Source organism: Mirounga angustirostris, unplaced genomic scaffold (genome assembly GCF_029215605.1).
Source record: "Mirounga angustirostris isolate CCGP_5_RB_7025 unplaced genomic scaffold, mMirAng1.0.hap1 SCAF_11, whole genome shotgun sequence".
Lineage (NCBI taxonomy): Eukaryota > Metazoa > Chordata > Mammalia > Carnivora > Phocidae > Mirounga > Mirounga angustirostris.
The window spans coordinates 61,841,525-61,867,691 of NW_026991719.1; the positions used below are offsets into that span (position 1 = coordinate 61,841,525).

The 26,167-nt window shown below is 33.6% G+C and overlaps 1 protein-coding gene across 7 annotated transcripts in view; it reads right to left on the minus strand.

The window, feature by feature from the left end:
• Nucleotides 1-26,167, minus strand: part of ATRX (ATRX chromatin remodeler) — a 309,326-nt gene that overhangs the window by 23,146 nt on the left and 260,013 nt on the right. For all 7 annotated transcript variants that reach the window (XM_064574281.1, XM_064574279.1, XM_064574283.1 and 4 more), the window contains 3 exons: nt 20,541-20,649; nt 4,984-5,161; nt 3,463-3,657 (listed from right to left, as the gene is read on the minus strand). In XM_064574281.1, coding sequence (XP_064430351.1) covers nt 3,463-3,657; nt 4,984-5,161; nt 20,541-20,649 — 482 coding nt within the window. The remainder of the gene's footprint in view (nt 1-3,462; nt 3,658-4,983; nt 5,162-20,540; nt 20,650-26,167) is intronic.

Sequence of the window (26,167 nt, forward strand, 5' to 3'; positions counted from 1 at the left end):
GAACCTAGTCATATTTACCAATGTATCCTTAGTAACCAGCATAATAATTGGTACTTTGCAGGTATCTGAATAGCTTTTAATGAGTAAATAATCTTCATTATTTAGGTAAATTTTTCACTGCCTACCTACTGAAAGCTACAGTCTAGCATCAGTTATTGAGTTCTCTCATTTATTTTCTTGAAGTGTTTGATTCACTCCATAACCATCACCCTATTATATGTCCTCATCCTGCATTTTACTAACAGGCTAATTTTCCAAAAGCCTACATTCATCATATAACAGGTCCATTCATGAACTTACAGTGAATACTATTTTAAATCCAAATGCTCCATTTACCTTTTATGGCTCTCCATAAGCTGGCCCCACCTTATCCACACTTCACCTATCCAATTTCAACTCTTTATCTGGCCAATTTCTTTATCATACCTTGAGTCTGGTACATAAATCATTATCTTTCCCTTTGCCCAAATTGTTTCATCCTGCATTCAAACCTCATTCTTTCCTAATCCAACCAAATACTAACCACCTTTTATTGGCCAGTCTGATTTTTTTCCACTAAAACTGTACCTGAATGCTCCATTCTCCATTTTTTAACCATATACTATATGGACAACACATTCAGTACCAGTCATATCAGCACTTCATTTTTTTTTAATTTTATTTTGTTTTATTATATTACTCACCATGCATCATTAGTTTTTGATGTAGTGATTCTTTTTCTTAAAATAATGTTATTTTTCTCTCCCCAAGTAGACTACCACCTCCTTCAGGTAAATCTCATACAATATCCTATTGTATTTCCTTTTAGATCCCTGACAGTTCTTAGTTACTGTGATAGTTAGAAAGGCACTGTGGTATAGTACACGGTTTTATTTTTTAAATATTTTTATTTATTTGTCAGAGCGAGAGAGAGAGAGAGAGAGAGAGAGAGCATGCACACAAGCAGGGAGAGCAGCAGGCAGAGGGAGAAGCAGGCTCCCTGCTGAGCAGGGAGCCTGATGTGGGGCTCGATCCCAAGACCCTGGGATCATGACCTGAGCTAAATGCAGACGCTCAACCGACTGAGTCCACTGAAGCGTCCCTAGTACACTGTTATAAAAACCTTTTTAAAAAAGCACTAATATCTAAGTTATGGGAATAAAAAGCAGACAGTAAGGGGAAAAAAAAGGACTAACATCCTTTTATTTTTATATTTATTTTATTATTTTCCTTTTGGGAAGAGCTGTGGGAGAGTTGAAGCACTTTGTGTTAATTTGGTATTCAATATTCCTTTTCCTTTTTGTTCTTGGGCAAAGGGTTATAGCACCAAAAGCAAAATACAGTAAGTAAAGTCTATAAATGAAAAAGCATGACACCTTTAACAACTCAGCATACCAAGTTATAAAACAGATGGTTTCTTTCCAGACATCCTATAACAATTAAATAGCATTTCTTTCCTACTGGATTTTTAAAATCTTCTTTAAAGTACAGACAAGGTCTTGTTGTTCTTAGTATACCCTCACAGTACACCTCAAAGTCAGCAAATAATCGATAAATGTTTATCAAAGTAAACAAATAATTCCTAAAATCAGAAATTTACCATATAACGAATAACTTCAAAGCAACTGCCCCCTTTTAATGTGGAATGTTTGCTTCCTATCAGAAATATTACTAAGCATGATGTATTTCTTATAAAAATTGAAGCTTAAAGTTAAGTATAATTTTAGGAAAGATGCTAATTAGATAAAAATCATTCTCAAACTGAAAAGGGAAACTTCACTATCTTTAAAATTATAAACAAACATATGTCGAAGTCCTTTAAAGAATACTTCTTGCCATACAGAATTAAGTAACTAATAAGAAAGCTGTGGGGGATACAAGAATTAAATCAAGGCAAGTGAACACTATGCAGTTGTTTTTAAAAAAGCAGAAGTATATGTACCAATATGGAAAGATGTTCAAGAAACATCTAGGTAAAAAGAACAAGTTGCAGAAGAGTACATATGATATGATTCCATTTGTGTTTGTATGTTTCTAAAGGTATACAAATTTACATACAGAAAATTTTCCAAAGTATTCAAGATCCTATTCACATTCTATAATAACGTAAGAAAGTCAAATCACTATCAATTTAATATTTCATAACATTAAAATGAAACAATATTCTTTAAAGAAGTGTTTTAAATGTAACATAAAAACAGTAGATTTAAACCCCCATGTGGCCCTAAGCCATTATCAAAGGGATTTGATAGAGGTTGTCGCAAAAGCTCTTTTTTCTTAGATGCTCTATCAGTAAACTTTAAATGGAAGAATAGTTCACTGATTAGAAAAACAAAATATTTTTTATATAGACAAAAGACATTTTTAAAAAATTTCCAAATGTTTACTGTTCATGTTACTTGAATTGACATGTACATTAAAAGTTAACTGGAGAAATCACTGATTTATGTTAACATTAGATATTTATTACTATTACTTTTTGCTTTAATTAAATGTGTCCAACCATATGAAGAACTAAAATACTTAGGAGGTTTGGGGTTTTTTTGTTTTGTTTTGTTTGTTTTTGTTTTTTAAACAAATGACTAAAGTGACTTTGGTAGAGTGACACCATAACTAGGTGGCTGCTTTTCCAATTCTCTTAACAGCTACATAGAACATTAAGTGCTTGAATTTGAAGCCAAGACAACAGGAAAAGCAACCCCCCAACAATTCTCCCTAAAATGCCTTTTTAGATTAACTAGAATGGGTTTAAATATATTTAGATCATTATATTAGACCAGAGAACATATGGCTTTCTCTTATGTTTAAAAAGGTCAAAATTATATCTACTATCATAATAAATTTCTATACTAATCTAAATAATGTCTTTTTTAAAATCCAAGAACAGTGGACCAGAAGACAGATATAGATAATACTCCTGGCTCTGCCACTTATTAGCTGGACATTATGAGCAAGTCATTGAATATCTCTGACCCTAGGTTTCCCTACTTATATAAAATATGAGGGCTTGACAAGATTACCTCTAAGCATCCTTTTCCAAGTGTGAAAGTCTTACTTGCTTTGGGACAGTGAAAAATATCAAGAGACACTTCTACTTGCTGATTCTTAACTGTTATATGACAGCAAAGAATGTTAAGGAAGAGATACTTAAATTTCATATAGAAATATTAAAATTATGTATGCCCTCTACTGGAGATTATTAAAAGAGAAACATACTGTTTCCTTTAAGGTTTCTACTCAGAAAGTTTTTTCTACAGGGCTGAACTTTTTACTTGGCATAAAATACGTATTTCAGATTACACTATCTTTTTGTGGTGTTATGTGGAGACCTGACCAAGCGCCCTCTCATTGAAATACGATTTTATTCTCTTTGGAAAATTCTGAAATACAGCCTTAGTCAAATGACTAACTTTCACCGTAATAGTAAAATATCTTTGGTCCATGGTAGGTTTTTTTTAAAGCTAATAATCTAAAGATATTTACCTTTGGCAGCATGGGAGTATCCCTCTTCTTCTTTTTTTCTGAATTAGGGTCATCTAATAAGTCTGGCTCAAAAGTATAAAGTTCCGTAAGCTCATTCATGGTAAAATGACGCTCAACCTGCTGCTGATCAACAACTCGAAAAGACAGTGACTGCTTAGTTACTTGCCGATCATAAATCTTATCTTCCATGGTTCCCTTTGTAAAAAGAAGGAACAATATATAAATAAATTTTGTACACATGAAACTTAATCAAGGAGAAATATAATTATTGGTTAATATAAAATAGCAAAACTTCATAGTAATATACTGCCATAAAGCAAGTTTTATTAGCAATGCTGCTTAATTCATGAGAGATTTCATCTGTTCACCATAGTTTACCTTGAGAAAAAAGAAAAGTACATTACTGATAATCATCCTGTATTATCTGACCAATATACATTCAGGTTTTGCTTTATATATTTCTGTACTTAGTGGAAGCAGAAGAGTAGTTAGACACCAAGGTGAACAGAAATAAAGAAGTATATGAAATAAGATTTTAGAGGGTTATAAAAATAATAATTCAAGAAAGCAGTTTAATTCCTTCTCAGTGGAATATAATAAGCTCTCAATAATCACTATAAACACCCTTTCTATCAAGTCTTACTTTCTATAATTTCAGGACAGAAAATTAACAAATAAAATGCCATAATTATTACATATATATCCTTTTAAGCCAGAATGTAAAAGAGCTTTTAATTTAAATGACAGGAAAGGGATTACACTGCAGTTTGCCAATTATATTAAGTACTAAAGAAGATCAAATGAGCAAGGATCGATTTACCAATAAAACTCAGTCTCTGGTTCAGAAGCCCAGATTTGGAGGCAGGTGGAGAGAATCGCATCTGTTCCCAAAACAGATGTACCAGTAAAAAGGCAACTTGATTCTATAAACCTGTATTACCTTATATTGCATCCACCTCTTTGATTTTACTCATTTTTCTTAAATTTCAGTTTGTTTTTTAATATCTGAGTTTATATTTAAAGGAAATGACTTTAATATTCTTTTCCTAGAAAGTATTAAATATCCTTTGTAATGATTTTTTGTCATTATAAGTTAATTTTTCCTTCCTGTTTCCCCATATTTTTCAAATTAAGAGAGTATCTGGTAGCGACTAAAAACAATGATCATTTGACCTCTACATCTATAAGCAAATTAGATTAACTTATTTGCTTTTCTATGTATGCTAAGTAAAAGAACTATAAATGTTTAACTTTCCTGAACAAGCAAGAAAATTCTAAATCTGTTTACCCATGCAAATCCACCTCAATCTGAGAAAGTTGACATTATAGACATGGATGAACTACAAAACAGAAAATCATGAGAGGCCAAAATTGACTTCTGCTGCTTTATGATAGTATTAGGGTTGAAGTTTTCAATTTCATTTGCTTTTCTATAATGCATATATGTTTGGCACTCCAAAAACATTATCAATTTCACCCAACCTTTCACTATGAAAAAGAGAATATAAACTGTAAACCTACCTGAGCTAAGAACCTATATACATACACAGGTTTAGTTTGTCCAAAGCGATAAACTCGGAATATACTCTGGATGTCATAAGATGGATTCCAAGAAGCATCAAATATAATCACTCGATTAGCAGCTACCAGATTAATTCCAAGAGATCCTGCTTTGGTGGAAATGATAAATAATCGTCCTCTGAAAATAAAAACATGCATAAATGCTTTAGTAATAAGTGCTTCAGAGATATTTTCATTATGATATGACTTTTAAATACTAAGGCATTTTTTGAACAATCAGGAGTTCAAAGAATTCATTTCTCACTTACTGAAGAAAACAAGACATGTCTAAGGAGTCAGGTTGATGATTTATATGTGCAGGAAGAATCTTACTGCTGCAAAATGAAAGAGTCTGATTTAGGAATAAAGATATATATGGAAAGCACATGTTTACAAAGTATTCAAGGTATATACAGATTCTCAATAAATGTAGAAAATCCATGTATAACGCAAAAGTCCATACTGTGTTCAGTACTGTTATGAGCAAGTACTAAGTACATCAAAATGAAGGATAGTGCTCAAGGGCCTAAGTGCAGTAGGGGTGAGTGATAGGCAATTATAATATAGTGTAATAAACATAAGGAGAGAAGTTAGACAGATGCAAGGTACTAAAGTAGCTAAAATCAAATCAAGAAGACAGAGGGCTCCAGGAAGGATGTGTTAAAAAAAAAAAAAAAAAAGAAAGAAAAAAAACCAAAAACCATAAGATACCTAGGAATAAAACTAACCAAAGAGGTAAAAGATCTGTACTCTAAAAACTATTGAATGCTTATGAAAGAAATTGAAGAGGACACAAAGAAATGGAAAAACATTCCATACTCATGGATAGGAAGAACAAATACTGTTAAAATGTCTATACTATGCAAAGCAATCTACATGTTTAGTGCAATCCTTATCAAAATCCCACAGGCATTTTCCAGAGCTAGAACAAACAATCCTAAAATTTGTATGGAACCACAAAAGACCCCGAATAGCCAAGGCATTTTTGAAAAAGAAAAGTAAAGCTGGCGGCATCGTAATTCCAGACTTCAAGGTATATGACAAAGCTGTAGTGATCAAGACAGTATGCTACTAGCACAAAAACAGACACATTCATCAATGGAACAGAATAGAGAGCCCAGAAATGGACCCTCAACTCTATGGTCAACTCATCTTTGACAAAGCAGGAAAAGAATATCCAGTGGAAAAAAGACAGTCTCTTCAACAAATGGTGTTGGGAAAACTGGATAGCCACATGGAGAAGAATGAAAATGGACCATTTCCTTACACCACACACAGAAATAGACTCAAAATGGTTGAAAGACCTAAATGTGAGACAGGAGTCCATCAAAATCCTAAAGGAGAACACAGGCAGCAACCTCTTCGACCTCAGCTGCAGCAACTTATTCCTAGAAACATTGCCAAAGGCAAGGGAAGCAAGGGCAAAAATGAACTATTGGGACTTCATCAAGATAAAAAGCTTTTGTAAAGCAAAGGAAACAGTCAACAAAACCAAAAGACAACAGACAGAATGGGAGAAGATATTTGCAAATGACATATCAGATAAAGGGCTAGTATTCAAAATCTACAAAGAACTTATCAAACTCAATACCCAAAAAACAAATAATCCAGTTAAGAAATGGGCAGAAGATATGCAAAGACATTTTACCAAAGAAGACATACAAATAGCTAACAGACACATGAAAAGATGATCAACATCACTCATCATCAGGGAAATACAAATCAAAACCACAATGAGATACTACCTCACACGGGTCAGAATGACTAAAATTAACACAGGAAACGACAGATGTTGGGGAGGATGCAGAGAAAGGGGAACCCTCTTACACTGCTGGTGGGAATGCAAACTGGTGCAGCCACTCTGGAAAAAACAGTATGGGGGGGTTCCTCAAAAAGTTAAAAACAGAACTACCCTATGACCCAGCAATTGCACTACTAGGTATTTAGCCAAAGGATATAAAAATACTGATTCAAAGGGGCACATGCACCCCATTGTTTATAACAGCAATGTCCACAATAGCCAAAATATGGAAAGAGCCCAGATGTCCAATGACTGATGAATGGATAAAAAAGATGTGGGGTGTGTGTGTACACACACACACACACACACACACAGTGGAATATTACTCAGCCATCAAAAAGAATGAAATCTTGCCATTTGCAATGATGTGGATGGAACTAGAGTGTATTATGCTAAGCAAAATAAGTCAGTCAGAGAAAGACAAATACCATATGATTTCACTCATTTTTGGAACTAAAGAAACAAAGCAGATGAACATAGGGGAAGGGGAAAAACAGAGAGGGAAGCAAACCATAAGAGACTCTTAACTATAGAAAACAAAGTGAGGGCTGCTGGAGGGGACATGGGTAGGGGAGGGGTTAAATGGGTGATGGGTATTAAGGAGGGCACTTATGATGAGCACTGGGTGTTATATATAAGTGATGAATTACTAATTTCTACTCCTGAAACCAAAATTACACTATATGTTAACAGAATTTATTTTATTATATTAATCACCATACATTACATCATTAGTTTTTGATGTAGTGTTCATTGATTCCTTGTTTGCGTATAACACCCAGTGCTCCATTCAGAATTTAAATAAAAACCTAAAAAGTAAATTAAAAAAGGAAAGAAACTGATAGATTACATGCTGTGTTTTAACACAAGAATTTGTATTTCTGAGAACTTGGGAATGAATTAGTTGACAGGTTCATAGAAAACTAAGCAAATGTTAAAAAATAAACCATTAATTGAACAAAAATGAACCTTGTGCATAAAAAAGGGAAAAGTAATCACAGTATTGTAAATGGTTTATGTGTGAATATTTACGTAGTCACAATAAAGCAAACACTCCAAACTGAGTTGGGCAAATACTACAAAAACATGCCGGGGAAATATATTAGGAAAAGTGTGTGTGTGCATGTAGGTAAATTCCCACCTTAGATTTTAGAAAGTGAATATCAGAAAAATTGCCAAGAGTTGAAATCTGTTACCTGGAGCAAGTCAGGTACCATGTATACGAAGGGGTTGGTCAAGGGACTGGTTTTGATCTCAAGCCTTATAGAACCGTTTTTAAAAAATATGTAAATATATTACTTCGATATAAATAAAACTAATTTAGAAAGATTTTATGTAACATTTTTTGAAAATATAAACAAATTTAAAGAAAAAAAAACTACTCAGTTCCATTCCCCAGAAACAACTTCCTTTCAAATTATGGTATATTTCCTAAGGTTTCTTTTTCTAAGCATATATATTTTTGGTTTTCCATAGATATGATATCTCTGTATATAGTTTATATTATGAGCATTTCCTCAAATTTCTTGGTAAACATCATGCTTGGTAGCTAAATCATATTCCATTGGATTACTATATAATTTGTTTACTGTTGGCCAACTTAAGAGTGAGAAAATCCCTGGAATATAGTAAACTCTCAAAATTCTCTATAAAATGCCTTTATACACCAAGCCTTATTTTCTGTAATTTCATGAAGGGAAATAACTAAAATACCATACTGATTACATATATAGTATTATAAACTAAAATGCAAAGAAGCTCAAAATTTAAATAACAGGAAAGAGCTTACAATTAAGAAAAATCCTGTAGAAAATAAAAACAGGTACTAAATCCATGTTTTATATTGATTTGGAGCTACCACATATCTAAGAATATAGGCTATAGAAATTAACAGAAATGCAAGAAAATACATTCATTCACACTGTTATTGATAAGAGCATAAGGTTGAAAATAAAGAATATGTACAACACAGAGGACTAGATTACACTCTGCCTATTCAATGAGTTACATTACCAATAAAAACCTATAATAGTATGTGAAAAAAGCAGTATATAGAACATTATTAAGTATAACTGCAACTGCACTAAAAACCAAAACATATACATTCATACAATGTTAACAGTTCTTTTTGGTCAATGGAATTATGATACTTATTTTCTTCTTTATATTTCTCTGTAATACTACAGAGAACTGTGCTTTGTTTAATTAGTGGACATATTTAAGGGATTATGGACAGCTAGGGCTCCAAAATTATTCCAGTTATTTACATCTATTCCACACCAGTGAAAGGATCAAGCATATAGAATGGCATTAACTATGTAGGTTAAACACACACACACACACACACACACACACCAGGAAACCTTGTAGAGAACGTCAAAATACTTTGGTATCTATCCAGTAATGAAGAGTTGAATGCATCCCAAGTACTGAACTAGACTGCTAATACAAAAGATGAAAAAATACCCATTCACTGCACTAAAGGAGTGCAACTACGAGACAAAAAGCATATAAAACATATGCAGTCTAATTTACAATAATGGAGGTATTGATTTACATGGTATTGATGTGATCAATGACATATTCTAGTTTTTAAAAGCACATAAGTGGGAAGCAAAACTGTTTAATTTTGTGCCCAAAAGAAAAATAAAGAAACAAAGTCAAGTAAATGAGTATTAAGAATTATTTTACAAATATTTAACCTTTAATATTATTCAGTACAGAATATGTAAATCCATACTGAGATAAGCTAATCAGAATATTTTTAGATTTTCCTAATACTATTAAAATATACACTCAAACACAATTAAAATATGAACTATTTGAATAATGCTGCTATAAAACTTCTGGGTATGTGTTTTTAAAGACATGTAAGCATTTCTGTTAGGTATATACCCAAGAGTAGAACTGCTGGGTCAGAGGGTATGTATATAGCACTGTTAACGCTGAACAAATAGTTCCCCAAAGTGGTCATTCCAATTTACCTTCCCACCAGCAGTGTGTGAGAGTTCCAACTGCTCCAGATCCTTGATAACTCATGGTATTACCTGTCATTATTGTAACCTTTAAAAAAATTAGCTTAAGGTTCACAAGAATTTTTAACAGTAGTATAGAGAGTTCCCATGTACCCTTCATCCAGCTCTCCCTAATGGCACTAACTTACATAACTAGAGTACATTGTCAAAACCAGGAAATTGATGTTGGTACAATACTGTGAACACAGGCTTATTTGATTTCACCAGTTTTTATAAATGCTTTTCTGTTTGGTGTATAGCTGTATGAAATTTATCATGTTTGTAGACTCATGCAACCATTACCACAAGCAGGGCACAAAACTCTACCATCACCACAAAAAAACCTCTTTTGTGTTATCCCCTAGTATTCACACCTTCCCCCCACCAACCCTAATCTCTGGCAACCACTTATCTGTTCTCCATCACTATAATTCTGTCACATTAAGAATGCCATATGAAAGGAATTATATAGTATGTAACCTTTCAAAAGTGGCATTCTTCATTCAGTATAATGCCCTTGAGATTCATCCAAGTCCTATGGATCAGTATCAATAGTTCATTCCTTTTTATTGCTGAGCACTATTCCCATATATAGATATAACATAATTTGTTTATCCATTCACATGTTATAAGACACCTGGGTTATTTCCAGTTTTTGACTATTACAAATAAAGCTGCTGCGAACACCTGTGTATAGGTTTCTATGTGAAAATAAGTTTTCATTTCTCTGGCATAAATTTTCAAAAATGTGATTGCAGGGTTGTATAGTAAGAATATGTTTAATTGTTTCATTAAAAAAAACAAGAACAAAAAATCTCCAAGTTGTTCTACAAGAGTGGCTGTGCCATTTTATATTCTCACCAGCACTGTGGGAGAGATCCAGTTTCTCTGCATCCTTACCAGCATTTGGTAGTGTCACTATTTTTTATTTTAGCCATTCTAATAGACATGTTCTATCCTGTTGTGGTTTCAGTTTACATTTCCCTATTGGCTAGTGATGAACATCTTTTCAAGTGCTTATTTGCCATGCATAGATCCTCTTAAATGAAATGTCAGTTTAAGTCCTTGGTCCATTTTCTAACTGAAAATTGTTATTTGCTGTCTTACTGTTAAAGAATTTTTATATATTCTGAATGAGTCCTTTATTAGATATGCTATTTGCAAATATTTTCTCCAAATCTGTAGTTTGTCTTTTCCTTTTCTTAACAGGGTCGTTCATAGACAAAAGTTTTTAATTTCGATTGTACAATTACTGACTTTTTTCTTTAATGGATTATATCCCTTTGGTGTCATGACTAAAAACTCTTTGCCTACATTAGCTCCTGAAGATTTTCTTCTATGCTTTCTTAACAAGTATAATGTTTCACATTCAGATTTATGACCCATTTTTACTTAATTTTTGAATAGGGGTGAGGGTTAGGTCAAGGTTCGTTTCAGTCTATGAATAGCCAATTGTTTGAATTCCATTTGTTGAAGAGACTATCCTCCCTTCACTGAAACACTTTTGCACCTTTGTCAAAAACATTTTTAACTTGCATTTCTCTGATGTTTAAAAAGGTGAGCACCCTTCCATATGTTTACTGGCCATATGCATACCATCTTTTGTAAAGTTCTTTTGAAGTTCTTTTCTCATCTTTCTATGGAACTGTCTGGTTTATCCTACTTATTTTTAAGAATTCTTTGTATTTTCTGGGTAAAAGTCCTTTTTGAATCTATGTATTGAGAACAGCTCCTCTTAGATATTTGCAAATGACATATCCAATAAGGGGTTAATATCCAAAATATATAAAGAACTTCTACAACTCAACACCAAAAAACCGAAATAATTCTATTAATAAGTGGGCAGGGGATTTGAATAGACATTTTTCCAAATAAGACATACAGATGACCAATAGACACATGAAAAGATGCTCAACATCATTAACCATCAGGGAAATGCAAATCAAAACCACAATGAGATATCATCTCACACCTGTCAGAATGGCTAAAATGAAAAACACAAGAAATAACAAGTGTTAGTGAGGATGTAGAGGAAAAAGAACCTGTGTGCATTGTTGGTGGGGATGCACACTGGTACAGCCACTGTGGAAAACAGTATGGAGGCTCCTCAAAAAATTAAACATAGGATTACCATACGATCCAGTAATTCCACTACTGGGTATTTACCCAAAGAAAATGAAAACGCTACTGCAAAAAGATATATGCACCCCTATGTTCATTTACAGCAGCATTATTTACAATAGACAAGACATGAAAGCAACCCAAATGTCCACTGATAAATGAATGGATAAAGAAGATGTGGTGTGTGTGTTTGTGTGTGTATATTACACAAATATATATATACACAATGGAATATTACTCAGCCATAAAAAGAACAAGATCATGTCATTTCAGACAACATGGACGGACCTAGAGAGTTTACTGCTAAGTAAAATAAGTCAGACAGAGAAAGACAAATACCGTATGATTTCACTCATGTGGAATTTAAGAAAAAAAATGAACAAACAAAAAACCAGACTCTTAAATACAGAGAACAAACTGATGGTTGCCAAAGGGGAAGTGGGTGGGGGAGGGGTGAAATAGATAAAGGGGATCAAGAGTATGCTTTTTTTTTTTTTAAGATTTATTTATTTATTTGAGAGAGCGAGAATGAGAGAGAGAGAGAGAGTACATGAAGGGGGGAGGGTCAGAGGGAGAAGCAGGCTCCTCGCTGAGCAGGGAGCCCGATGCGGGACTTGATCCTGGGACTCCGAGATCATGACCTGAGCTGAAGGCAGTCACTTAACCAACTGAGCCACCCAGGCACCCAAGAGTATGCTTATTTTGATGAGCACTGACTAATGCATAAAATTACTTAATTATATTCTATACCTGAAACTAATCTAACAGTGTATGTTAATTATACTTCAATAAAAAAATGAAAACAAACCCAGAAACCAAAAAAAAAAAAGGTATGTCTGTATAAGCATAGAAACTTTAACTGTAGTTATATCTGGGCTATTGAACTGAATAACATTTATTGTCTTTGTGTTTTTCCATATTATTTTTAAAAATGAGAAAACAGATTCTCCTACTTTGTGGCTTGCATTTTCATTTTTTTTTAAAAAAAAGATTTTATTTATTTATTTGAGAGAGAGAGAGAGCAGGGGGAGGAGCAGAGGGAGAGGGACAGACTCCACGCTGAGCGTGGAGCCTGACTCAGGGCTCAATTCCATGACCCTGAGATCATGACCTGAGCTGAAATTAAAGAGTCAGACGTTTAACTGACTGAGTCACCCAGGCGCCCCTTGCCTTTTCATTTTTAATATGAAATTCCTTTGATGACTAGAAATTCTTAATTTTAATGAAGTTCAACTTATCTATATTTCCTTTTATGGTTTAGTACTTTGTGTGTCCTGTTTATGAAAGTTTTCTTTCTTTTTATTTTAGAGAGAGAGAGAACACGCATGTAAGAGGGGGAAGGGGCAGAGGGAGAGAGAAAGAGAATCTCAAGCAGACTCCCCACTGAGCAAGGAGGCCAACGCAGGGCTCGAACTCATGACCCTGAGATCATGACCTGAGCCAAAATCAAGAGTTGGACACTTAACTGACTGGGCTATCCAGGTGCCCCTATGAGTTTTCCTAACGCAAGATCAGGGAAATATTCTTTGCTGTTTCCTTCTAAAACTTTTGTTTTAGCTTCCACACTTAAATCTACAAACCACTTGGAATTAGTTATCAGGGAAGTACAAATTAAGACTATTAAGTCTTGGGGCACCTGGGTGGCTCAGTCAGTTAAGTGGCTGCCTTTGGCTCAGGTCATGCTCTCAGGGTCCTGGGATCAAACCCCATGTCGGGCTCCCTGCTCAGTGGGGAGCCTACTTCTCCCTCTCCCTCTCCCTCTGCCACTCCCCCTGCTTGTGCTCTCTTGCTCTCCCTCTCAAATAAATAAATAAAATCTTAAAAAAAAAAAAAGACTATTAAGTCTTACCAGTACATATGTATCATAACAGCTTAAAAAAAAAGACACTGTCAAGTGATGATGACAGAGAACAACTGAAACACCTATGTGCTACTGGGGGGAGTGCAAATTGGTACAACTATTCTGGAAAAATGTTTTGGCAATATAAGCTAAAGCTGAAGATACATGTTATCTATTACTCAGCAATCTCACTTCTGGGCATATACCCAACAGAAACACACATACATGTTTGCCAAATGACAGAACAATCTTTAAAAAGTTGAATCTTTGGACTTCCACCTCTGGAAAGATGGGAGTAGACATACTGTTCCCTATTCCTTACAATAAGTAAAGCTAAAGACCTTGGACATTATATATAAAACAATCATAAGAAGTTTCTGAAAAGTGAGGAGGAGGAGACAGACTGGCTAGGGACCTTAGGTCCTAAGGAACAACATGGCACTGAGTTCCACTGGCTTTCTTTTGGTCTCATACATCCCAGAATGAGTGCTAAAGAACCCAGCAACCTGGAAATGCCAGTGGATGCTGCCAAAAAAATCTCTAAGAAAATCCTGCTCTCTCTAGCCAAAGGACCAAAAAAGGGGCACCCTAGAAAGACAGAAAACTTTAAAATAAACACCACTCAATTCTAGTCAAACAGTAAAATGTGGTGCACCTCCACCCTTGTCACTAAAGGCTAAGTGGGGAGTTCAGACTGCTACCCTCACCTAGTTGTAACAAGGCATTGCCAGAGTGGTGTCAGAGAAGTCTGAGTTAACACAGTCCTCCCCTCAACGCAGCAGTGTCAGTAAAGACCATGTAGGGAACCCAGACATCCACCTTCATCCAGCAGTCACAAGAAAAATCCTCTCCCTCCCTATTAGGGTAGTATCCAAGGAGGTCTAGTGGAGAGTCAGGAATTATACCACAACCCAAACAGTAATGAGCTACCCCTGTAGTGTCAGTGGAGGCCAATGGGGGAGAGGTTGTAAATAGGCGATCCTAATCCTCCCAGCCAGGACAGGATCAGCAGAAGCCTACTGGGGAGACTGAAATCCCACTCTCAACTGACAGTAAATGAGGTGGGGCACCTCATCTTCCATCAGAACATGTGTCAAAAGAGGCCTGCTATGACAGATGATTTAAGTAAGATCCACAGTCTCGACATTTTAGTTAAAATAGATCTCTGTCATAGTAAGAACCAGTAAAATCTCAACTTCAACGAGAAAAGACAATCAGCAGACACCAACACTGAGATGACATAAATGTTAGAACTGTCTGACAAGGATGGAAAAAGTAGCTACATTTATAAAAATGCTTCATTAAGCAATTGTTAACACACCTGAGACAAATGGAAAAAAAACAGAAAGCCTCAGCAGAGAAATATATGACATAAAGAAGAACCAAACAGAAACTTCAGAACTGAAAAATACAATAAAAAACTCAATAGATGGACTAAACAGTAGAATATAAAGAACAGAGATTCAGGAACTTTGAAAACAGAGCAATAGAAATGACCCAATCTAAACAATAGGTAGAAATCAAATTTTAAAAAGCCAGAAAGACCAAACATAGGCTCAGGGACCTATAGGAATATAATAAAAGATCTAACATTCATGTCTGTGGGAGTCTTAAAAGGAGAGGATAGGAAAAAAAAGAAGGGGTTATAATAGTATTTGAAAGAAATAATGGCTGAAAAATTACCAAAATTTAGCAAGAAACACAAACTTACAGATTCAAGAAGTTGAATGAACCACAAACAGGGAAAACCCAAAGAAATTAATGCCAAGACACACCATAGTCAAACTTCTGAAACTAAGATTTAAAAAATCTTGAAAGCAGCAAGAAACAGGACCTACTGACAGGAAAGAAAAATGATCTGAAAAACAGAAGGTTTTGTAAAAATTAAAATATATTTAACATAAAATATTGTATAAAATTAAGGTATACAACATGTTAGTTTCATACATTTATATATTGTAATATGATTGCCAATGTAGCAAAAATTAGCACCTCCATCATGTTAAATAATTATCATTTCTTTTTACTGGTTGGAATAATTTCTAGTCTCTTAGGAAGTTTAATGATTATAATAAAATATTGTAGTCTACATTCACTTACTGGTTTAGCCACTATGAAAAAACAATATGGAGTTTCCTCAAAATACTAAAAATAGATCTACCATATGAGCCAGCAATTCAACTTCTGGATATATATACAAAAGAAATGAAAGTAAGATGTCAAAGAGATACATGCACTCCCATGTTTACTACAGCATTATCTACAATAACCAAGATATGAAAACAACCCAAGGGCCCATGAACAGATGAATGGATAAAAAAGATGTGATATATATATACAATGGGATAGTATTCAGCCATGAGAAAAAAGGACATCCTGCCATATGTGGCAACATGAATGTACCTTGAGCACATTATGCTAAGTGAGAAAGACAAATACTGCATGGTATCACTTATATGTGAAATTCAAAAAGTCAAACTCAGTAATAACAGCAGGTTTTTCATAAGAAATTATGAAATCCTGAAGAAAATGGTACAACATTTTTCAAGTGCTGAAAGAAGAGAACTGCCAACCCATAATTCTATACCCATCTAAAATACTCTTCAAAAATGAAGAGGAAATCAAGAAATTCTCATATGAAGGTACTCAGAAAATTTGTTGCCAGCAGACCTGCCCCAAAAGAATGACTAAAGGAATTTCTCTAAAAAAGAATAGAAACTATAAAAGAAGAAATACTGAAACATTTGGAAGAAACAATAAAAAGTACCCAAAAAATGAGTGAATAAGGAAGATTTTCCTTCTAATTTTTCTAAATTGTGTTTAATAATTGAAGAAAAATTATTACACTGTCTGGTAATCCATTTATGTAGAGAAAACCCTTAAGACAATTATCAATGGGGAAGAGAAAGGGATGTAAGAGCGTAAGGTTTCCACACTTCAATTAAAATGGTAAAATGATGACATTAGTTGACTATGATAAATTATGTCCATGTAATGTAACACTTACAGCAACCACTATGAAAGTTATAGAAAGATACACTAAAAAATACTATAGATGAATAAAGTAACCCACAGGAAGGGTAGAATAAGAAATCAGAAAAAAAGAAAGAGAACAAATTGAACAAAAAATAAAATAGCAGCCTGAAGCCCTATATTAAATGTAAATAGTTGTACACCTGAAATTAACATAATGTTATATGTCAATTATACTTCAATTAAAAAATTTAAATGGTCTCTATACACCATTTAAAAGAGACCAACAGAATGGGTAAAAAAACATGACCCAACCATATGTTGTCTACAAGAAGCTCACTTCAAATATAATGAAATACGTGGGTTGAAAGTAAAAGGATGAAAAAGGATACATCATACAAATGACAATCAAAATAAAGTAGGAGTGGCTATATTAGTAAGAGATAAAGTAGGTTTCAGAGCAAAGAAAAACAACAAGGGATAGAGAGGAACACAGCAACCCTAAATGTGTATACACCAAACAACAAACCTGAAAATGTAAGCAGCAGAACTGAAAGGAGAAACAGACAAATACACAATTACAGTTGGAGGCTTCAACCCTCCTCTCTCAAAGATCGATAACTAGACAAAAATCAGCAAAGAAGAACATAACCCCATCAAAGAAGATATGATCTACATTTATAGAACACAATACCCAACAACAGCAAAATACACATTCTTTTCAAGGGCTAATATAAAATACACCAAGATATACCATATCTTCAGCCAGATAACAAAACATAACAAATTTAAAGGAACTGAAATCATACAGAACATGTTCTCTGTACAGAACTGAATCAAACTATAATAACAGCAAAATAATGCAAATCTCCAAATATTTGGAAATGAAACAACATACTTTCTAGCCATGAGTCAAAAAGGAAGTCTCCAAGGAAAAAAAATAACACTAAATTGAATGGAAATGAAAATACAACATGTCAAAATTTATATGACCCAGCTAAAGCAGTGGTGAGAGGGAAATTTACAGCACTGAATACTTACATTAGAAAAAAGGAAAAGTCTTAAATTAGTAATCCAACGTTCTACCTCAAGAAAAAATGAGCAAAATAAAGTCAAAGCAAGATGAAACTGAAAAATAGAAAAAAATAGAGAAAATAAAACACTGGTTCTTTGAAAACCCAATAAAATTGACAAACCTCTAGCAAAATTTTGTCAAACAAGCAAATACATAAATTACCAATCGCAACAATGAAAGAAAGGCTATCACTACAGATCCTGATATGCTATGAACAATTCTATACATAAATTTGAAATTTAGCTGAAATGAACCAATTCCTCAAAAAGCAAAAACTACCACAACTCATTCAATAAGAAATAATTTGAATGATCCTATAACTATTAAGGAAACTGAATTAGTGATTTAAAAGTTCCCCCAAAATATTCAAAGCTAGAAAGTTTCACTGGAAAATTCTACCAAAAATTTAAGATTAATCAACACAAATTCTACATCTCTTTTAGAAAATACAAGAACACTTCAACTCATTTTATGAGGTTAATACTATCCTGATGCCAAAATCAGATAAAGACAATACAAAAAAAAAAAATGGATACAGACCAATATCTCATAAATATCCCCCAACAAAGTATTAGCAAATAAAACCCTTAGTATACAAAAAGAATTATACACCATGACCAAATGGGGTTTATTCCAGGGATGCAAGGCTGGTTCAATATTTGAAAATCAATCTACATAATATAGCATGTAACAGGCTAAAGAAGAAAACTTATTAAAATTAAATGAGACAGGAAAAGCATCTGACAAAATTAAATACCCATTCAAATAAAAACTCTCCACAAACTAGGAACAGAAGGGAACTTCCTCAAATTTATAAAGAATACCTAAAAAATTATATAGCTAACAGTATAGTTAACCAACATTGAATGCTCTTAATATCAAGAAGTATGCAAGAATGTTCACTCTCATCATTGCTATTTAACATATTACTGAAGTTGTAGCCAGTGCAATATGGAAAGAAAAGGAAATAAACAGCATACAGATCAGAAAGGTAGAAATAGTAAAACTATCCTTACTTGCAGATGACATAATGGTCTAGTAGAAAATCTCAGAGAATCTATTAAACAAACTCCTAGAATAAGTAAGTGAGTTCAGCAAGATCACAGGTAATAAGATCAAAACAAAAGTCAACTGCATCTCTTCATACTAGCAATGAACATGCAAAAGCCAAAATTATATCATATACAGTCATTCAGAAAAATAAAATATCTAGGTGTAAACCTAACAAAACAAATACAGGACTTATTGTTGAAAACTATCAACACTGATGAAAGAAATAAAAGATCCATATAAATAGAAAAAATATGTTCACAGGAGGCTCAATATAGTAAAACTATCAGTTCTCCCCAATGCTAAGACATTTAATGCAATTACTATTACAAGCCTTGCAAGACATTTGTAGATATATGAAGATTCTAAAATTTATATATGAAGGCAAAGATATTAGACTAGCTAAAACAATTTGGAAAAAGTAGAATAAAGTAGGAGATATCACTCAACCTGTCATTAAAGCTTACTCTAACAGCTACAATATTCAAGACTATGTGGCAATGACAAAAGAACAGACATACAGATCAATGGAACAGAACAGTGAACCAAGAAATAGACTGATTTTTTATAGAAGTGCAAAAGCAATTTGGTGGAGGAAGGATGGCTTTTTTAACAAATGATGCTAGAGCAAATGGGTATCTGTAGGCAAAACACGAGAAAAAGAAAAAAGTGAACTTGACCCAAATCTCACAATTTATAGAAAAATTACCTCAAAATGCACCTCAGACTTAAATATAAAATATAAATTGTAAAATGTAAAACTATAAAACTAGAGCAAAAGAGGAAATCTGTATGAACTAGCACTTGTGGAAGAATTCACAGACTTGACACCAAAAACATAATATATAAAATTAACAAACTAGACTTGATCAAAACTAAAAACTTTTGCTCTGTGAACAACCTTGTGAAGGGGATGAAAAGACATGCTGTAGACTGGCAGAAAATACTGGCAAACCACATACCTGACAAATGACTCATATCTAAATCACATAAAAAATTTCCAAAACTTAACAAAATGGGCAAAAGACCAACATTTCACTAAAGAGGATATAAAGATAGCAGATAAATATATGAAAAGACTGCTCAACATAACCAGCCATCAGGGAAATGCAAATTTAAGACACAATGATTTACCACTACATACCCATCAGAACAGCCAAAATAAAAAACAGTGCTAACACCAAATCCTGGTGAGGATGCAGAAAAACTTGATCTTTCGCACTTTATTGGTGGCATTGTAAAGAAGTACAGCCACTCTGGAAAACAACTTGGCAGTTTATTAAAAAACCAGCCACTTACCATGCAACCTAGCTATCATACTCCTGGGCATTTATACTAGAGAAATGAAATTATAGGTCTACACTAAACCTGTACACAACATTCACAGCAGCTTTTTTTTTTTTAAGATTTATTTATTTGAGAGAGAGAGAGAGCAAGCAGGCAGGGGGAGGGACAGAAAGAAAGGAAGACAAGCAGAGTCCCTGCTGAGTGGGGAGCCCAATGCGGGACTTGATCCTAGGCCCCTGAGATCATGTCCTGAGTTGAAATCAAGAGCTGGCCGCTTAACCGACTGAACTACCCAGGTGTCCCAGATTTAAAATTATTTTTTAAAAACTCTCTGTGCAAACAAAAAATGTTTCCTACCTCACATTAGTTTCATCATTAAATTCTTCAGCCCATTTTTTCCTTGACTGTGCAGTAGTAGAACCATCTAAACGGTAATAGTCAATGTTTCGCAGCCACTTCCCTTCACCTGAAAATTTAACAAGAAAAGAGAGATTTGATATATATTGTTCTGCTAGTAATAACAGATTTTCTTCCCTGCTCACCATTTAAAATCTGGTTATATATATTTTATTTGCATAGTAAAATATAAATTTTTTTAATCAAGGTGTAATTCACTATATTAACAAATAAATTCACCACAGATTTATTTCCAATAGATATTGAATAGCAAAGGTACTTTAAAAAAGTATTTCATCACTGGGAGCCGCACACGGAGAGGGTCTGAGCCCGCAAGGCAGAGGTGCCACCACGAGACAACTTGCACTGATATGTTGTTGATTTGTTTGCATTGAACTCATGGCCAGCAGTGCTGTAAGTCATTCCTGAACCCAGCCTGTCCGCTGCTGTTCTCTGTAAGGTGCATTGCAGCCTCCTGGTACTTAGGAAACTGGACAACACTTAAACGCCAGCCTGAAGGCCACTTGAAACCGAAAGATTGCCACCAAAAAGCTCAAAAATGTGAAGACCATAACACTAAATAGGCTGTGGAACAGAAGCTTATTTACCGGATCAGAACTGAAACAAGAAAGAAGGAAGGTATCATCTTGTCCCACCTTGACTGGAAGTGTGTTTCTCAGGCAACTCGAGTTTTTTGCCACTCAGCACGTGTTGGCGAATAACTGCTGAAGTATGGCAAGTACTGATTTTGGAGTTACAAATAAATTTAGCAGAAAGGCAAATTCACAAATGTGGGATCCACAAATAACAAGAAAAAAGAAAGTATTTCATCTACATGTGAATTTCTTAAAAGATTTCCTTGATTAGAAACCTTTAAAACCGTAAAAAGAATATGATTAAACTGCATTATGTTCATGAAGCTTGCTTTTAATTAAATCTGTAAATGGCCAGGTTTCCTCCCTTATTAACAAGTTGATACTGATCGACTTTTGGACAGTGAGGTGAATATTTACCCAAGACTTACATTAAAACTAAAATACCAAATTAAGTACTTATGATATTTTTATATTTTATTATACATAATTTCCATTCCAGTTCTTTTAATTGTAAACATACTACTACTATTTCCCCTCCAGAGTCACATCCTAGAATCTTAACATAAAAACAAGAAGTTGACAAAACTGAGATTTAGATCTTTCAGCAAAGTTTTTATTTAAATTTAGTACTTCGTTTAAAAGGTGCTTTTCAACATGTTTATTACTTACCCGTATCTTTACTTATACTGAAAACTTGTAATTTCCTTGCTGGAAATTTGGCAATTGGTAAGAAAGTCTATTTATTTATTTGTGATTTTTATTTCTTTCAATTGGAAAAAAAAAGGCATACACAGCTAAGGAAAAAAGAATTTGAGATAGATGGTTGGATAAAAAAGAGGCTGGAGTCACATTTCCATTAATTGTTTACCTAACAGGGTAATTATTAAAGTTAATATGCTAATCATAAATAAATTAAATATGGTATTAATATTTTTAAAGTATTTCAACATACTCACCTTTCTCTGATAATACAAATGAATAATCTGTACTATGAATCCAACACTTAAAAAGTGATAAAGTCAGCACAGGTTAGTCACCAAAATTATAGATTTTTTAAAAAATCCCAGGTTCACCATTTATTAGCATTTTCATTCAGAAAATGTGAAAATGTGTTTATCTTTAAAAATGGAGCTAGCTGAGCACCTATTGTATAGGGCTACTGTTTTTTAAATGAGCTGATATAAGGAAAAAAATCCCTTAGAACAGTGCCTGTCACACAGTAATTAAGCTCACTGAGTACTTAATATTATCATCCAAGATCCCACATCAAATTATATCTGTCTCTACTAGGGCACATTTATATGTGATCATCCCTATAACATGATTTCCTGTAATACCTTTGAACCTAGTTCAGTGTCCAGTACACAGCAGTAGTAGTAGTAATAGTGATACAAAGGACAAACTGAACTAATAGTTAAAACAAATGTTTGCTGAAGATAATTTATTAAATTAAATATAAACTAACAACCATATGGAAAAATATTCAATCTTGCCAGTGGTCAAAAAAGTACAAATTAAAACAATGACAATTGTTTTTACCCATTAAAGATGGGGAAAATGTAATTATAGTACTACAGGTATATAGTAAAATAGGCATTTTCCATTTATTCATGATAGTAGAATAAATTGATGTAACTTTTCTGGTACTTTGTCTTTCAGATAATGAAGCACTGCCAGAACACTAATAAATTGAACTAATTGAATTGAACTAATAAAACTAATAATAGATAACAGAAAAATCCATTTAAGCCAACATTATACTTAACCATACTCAAATCAAGGAATACATATATACACTACCCATATATAGGTTAAAGACATATCGATAAGGAGGGGCCTTAGAAACAAAGAAGGGGGTAGCGATAAGGATTAAAAAGTGCCAGTGTATACCTAGCACTTAAACGTAATGGGAACATAAAAAATGCATCACCAGAGCATGATTCTCTATGGAAAATAACTAAAGAATATCCAGGTAAGGGCAATGTATTACCCTGCCAGTTCAGCAAACATTTACTATGGACCTACTACATGTCCAGTTCTGTGAGGGACATCAGTAAAGCCTTGCCCGATCAATTTACATATTGTCCCCCAAAACTGCCTATCACCTTTAAAGTATTTCATTATTTCTCCATTGCATTTTTAAACTATACATTTCCTGTTTGTTTCTTATTGGTCTTCCCTAACAAAAATGTAGTCTCTAGGAGGTTAGGGACATATTTTTTTTGTTAGCTTCTTTATCCTTAGCATCTAGATTGTGCCTTGCACGTGGTAAGTACCCTATACTTACAAAATGAAATAAACCCTGGAATACTTTATGGGTTCTGTAAACAGCTAATTTGAGGTGTGCTAATGAGGCAGTGGCTTAGTGGTGACTCTTAACCCCAGTTAGGGAAGGAGGAGTGATCTCTTCACTTCTTTAGCAACCCAGGCCCAATGTACTAATATTCCATGTAAGATTTTGCTTGGGAAAAAAGGAATTCTACTCTTTTTTACTAGGTAAATGTCTTAGTAAACCAATGACATAGTATATGGTATGGTATCAAATAAAGAGCAAATGTTCCTTTTCAATTACTACAGTGACCTAAGCAACCAATGCACCTGTCTAAAAATAAAGATACCACCTGCCTACAGCTTGCACAGGAGGTTATTAGGGTTTTATTTCCTACCTAAAAAATTATTATATTTAAAATGAGTACAATAAGAGAAAATACTACCAATATTATCAACAGGATTAGAAAATTAAAATTAAAAACAATAGCACTATATTCCAAGAGTACTCCAGGTACCATCAGACAAAAAAAGAAAAGATCACAATACATTTTTTCACAGAACTAGAACAAAGAATCCTAAAATTTGTATAGAACCACAAAATATGCCAAATAGTCTAAGCAATCTTGAGAAAGAAGAATAAAGCTGGAGGTATCATGCTCCCTGGTCTCAAACTATACTACAAAGATATAGTCATCAAAACAGTATGGTACTAGAGCAAAAGCAGATACATAAAACAATGGAATAAGATAGAGAGCCCATAAATAAACCCATCCATATATGGTAAATTAATCTATGCCAAAGGAGGCAAGAATATGCAATGGGGGGAAAAAAGCCTCTTCAATAAATGATGTAGGGAAAACTAAACAGCTACATGCAAAAGAATGAAACTGGACCACTATCTTACACCATATACAAAAATAAATTGAAAATGGTTTAAAGACTTGAATGTAAGACCTGAAACAATAAAACTCCCAGAAGAAAACATAGGCAATAAGCTCACTGACATCCATTTTAGCAATATTTTTTTTTTTGGACCAGTCTTCTCAAGCAAGGGCAATGAAAGCTAAAATAAACAAATGGGATTATATCAAATTAGAAAGTTTTTGCAGTGAAGAAAACCTTCAACAAAACAAAATGGCAATTTACTGAATGGGAGAAGATATTTGCAAATCATAAACCCAATAAGGGGTTCAATTCCAAAACATATAAAGAACTTACACAACTTAATATCAAAAAACCCAAATAAAATGATTTAAAAATGGGCAGAAGACTTGAATAGACATTTTTTCAAAGACAACATAAAGATGGCCAATAGGCACATGAAAAGATACACAACATCACTAGGCATCAGCAAAGTGCAAATTAAAACCACAATAAGGTATCACTCCACACTGCTTAGATTAGCTATTATCAAAAAGACAAAAAATAACAAGTGTCAGCAAGGATGTTGAAAAAAGGGAACCTTTATACACTGTTGGTGGGAATGTAAAATTGATGCAGCCACTATGGAGGTTCCTCAAAAAATTAGAATAGAACTACCCCATGATCCAATATTCCACTTTGGGGTATTTTTCCAAAGAAAACGGAAACACCAAATCAAAGAGATATATTAACCCCTATTTTCACTGCAGCATTATTTACAATAGCTAAGATATGGAAGCAACCTAATAAAATAAAATAACACACACACACACACACACACACACACAGAGGAATATTACTCAGCCATAAACAAGGATGAGATCTTGCCACCTGGCAACAACATGGATGGACCTAGAAGGTATTATGCTAAGCAAAATAAGTAAGACAGAGAAAGACAAATACTATATGATTTTACTCATATGTGGAATCTAACAAACAGAAAGACAGAAAGAGACTCATAGTTACAGGAAACAAGCTGTTAGTTACCAGAGTGGGGAGGAGTTGGGGAATGAGCAAAAAATGTGAACAGAATTAAGAGATACAAACTTCCAGCTATTAAATAAAGTCATGGCATGTAATGTACAGCATAAAGAATATGGCCAATAGTATTGTAATAACTTTGTGCAGTAAACACATGGTAACTAGACTTATCATGGAGGTCATCTCATAATGTATAAAAATATCAAATCACTATGATGTACACTTGAAACGAATAGGGTACTGTGTGTCAGATATACTTCAAATTTTAAAAAGGCCACAATTATAGCCTCCTTTTTGAAAGTATTTCTTCATCAAAAATAGGTTTATATCTCAATAGCTGTTAAAAGAAAAACAGGATTCTGATCATTCAAATAACTACATAATTATCCACAGAAAAGATATAAATAATAAAGATTCCCTTTTATTAGAAAGGAAACCTAAATGTAGTCTTTATATTGTTGCTAACAAGGTAACTGTCAACTTTAATATTTATGTATTTATTTTTAAAGTTTTATTTAAGTAATCTCTACACCCAATGTGGGGCTCAAACCCACAACCCCAAGATCAAGAGTTGCATGTTCTTCCAACTGAGCCAGCCAGGCACCCCTCAACTTCAATATTTAGATAAAGAAATATGAGTACTGTAAATAGTATTTATAACATACACTGTATTATTATTCTCAAATAGAAAAATAGTATACCCTAAAATCATCATTTTACATGGAAATTTAACCAGAAGAAATTTTTAAAAATCTACTCTCATCAAGGCACCTACAGTAGACTACCTGTAATAGTGAAAAATTGAATATAATAATCCTG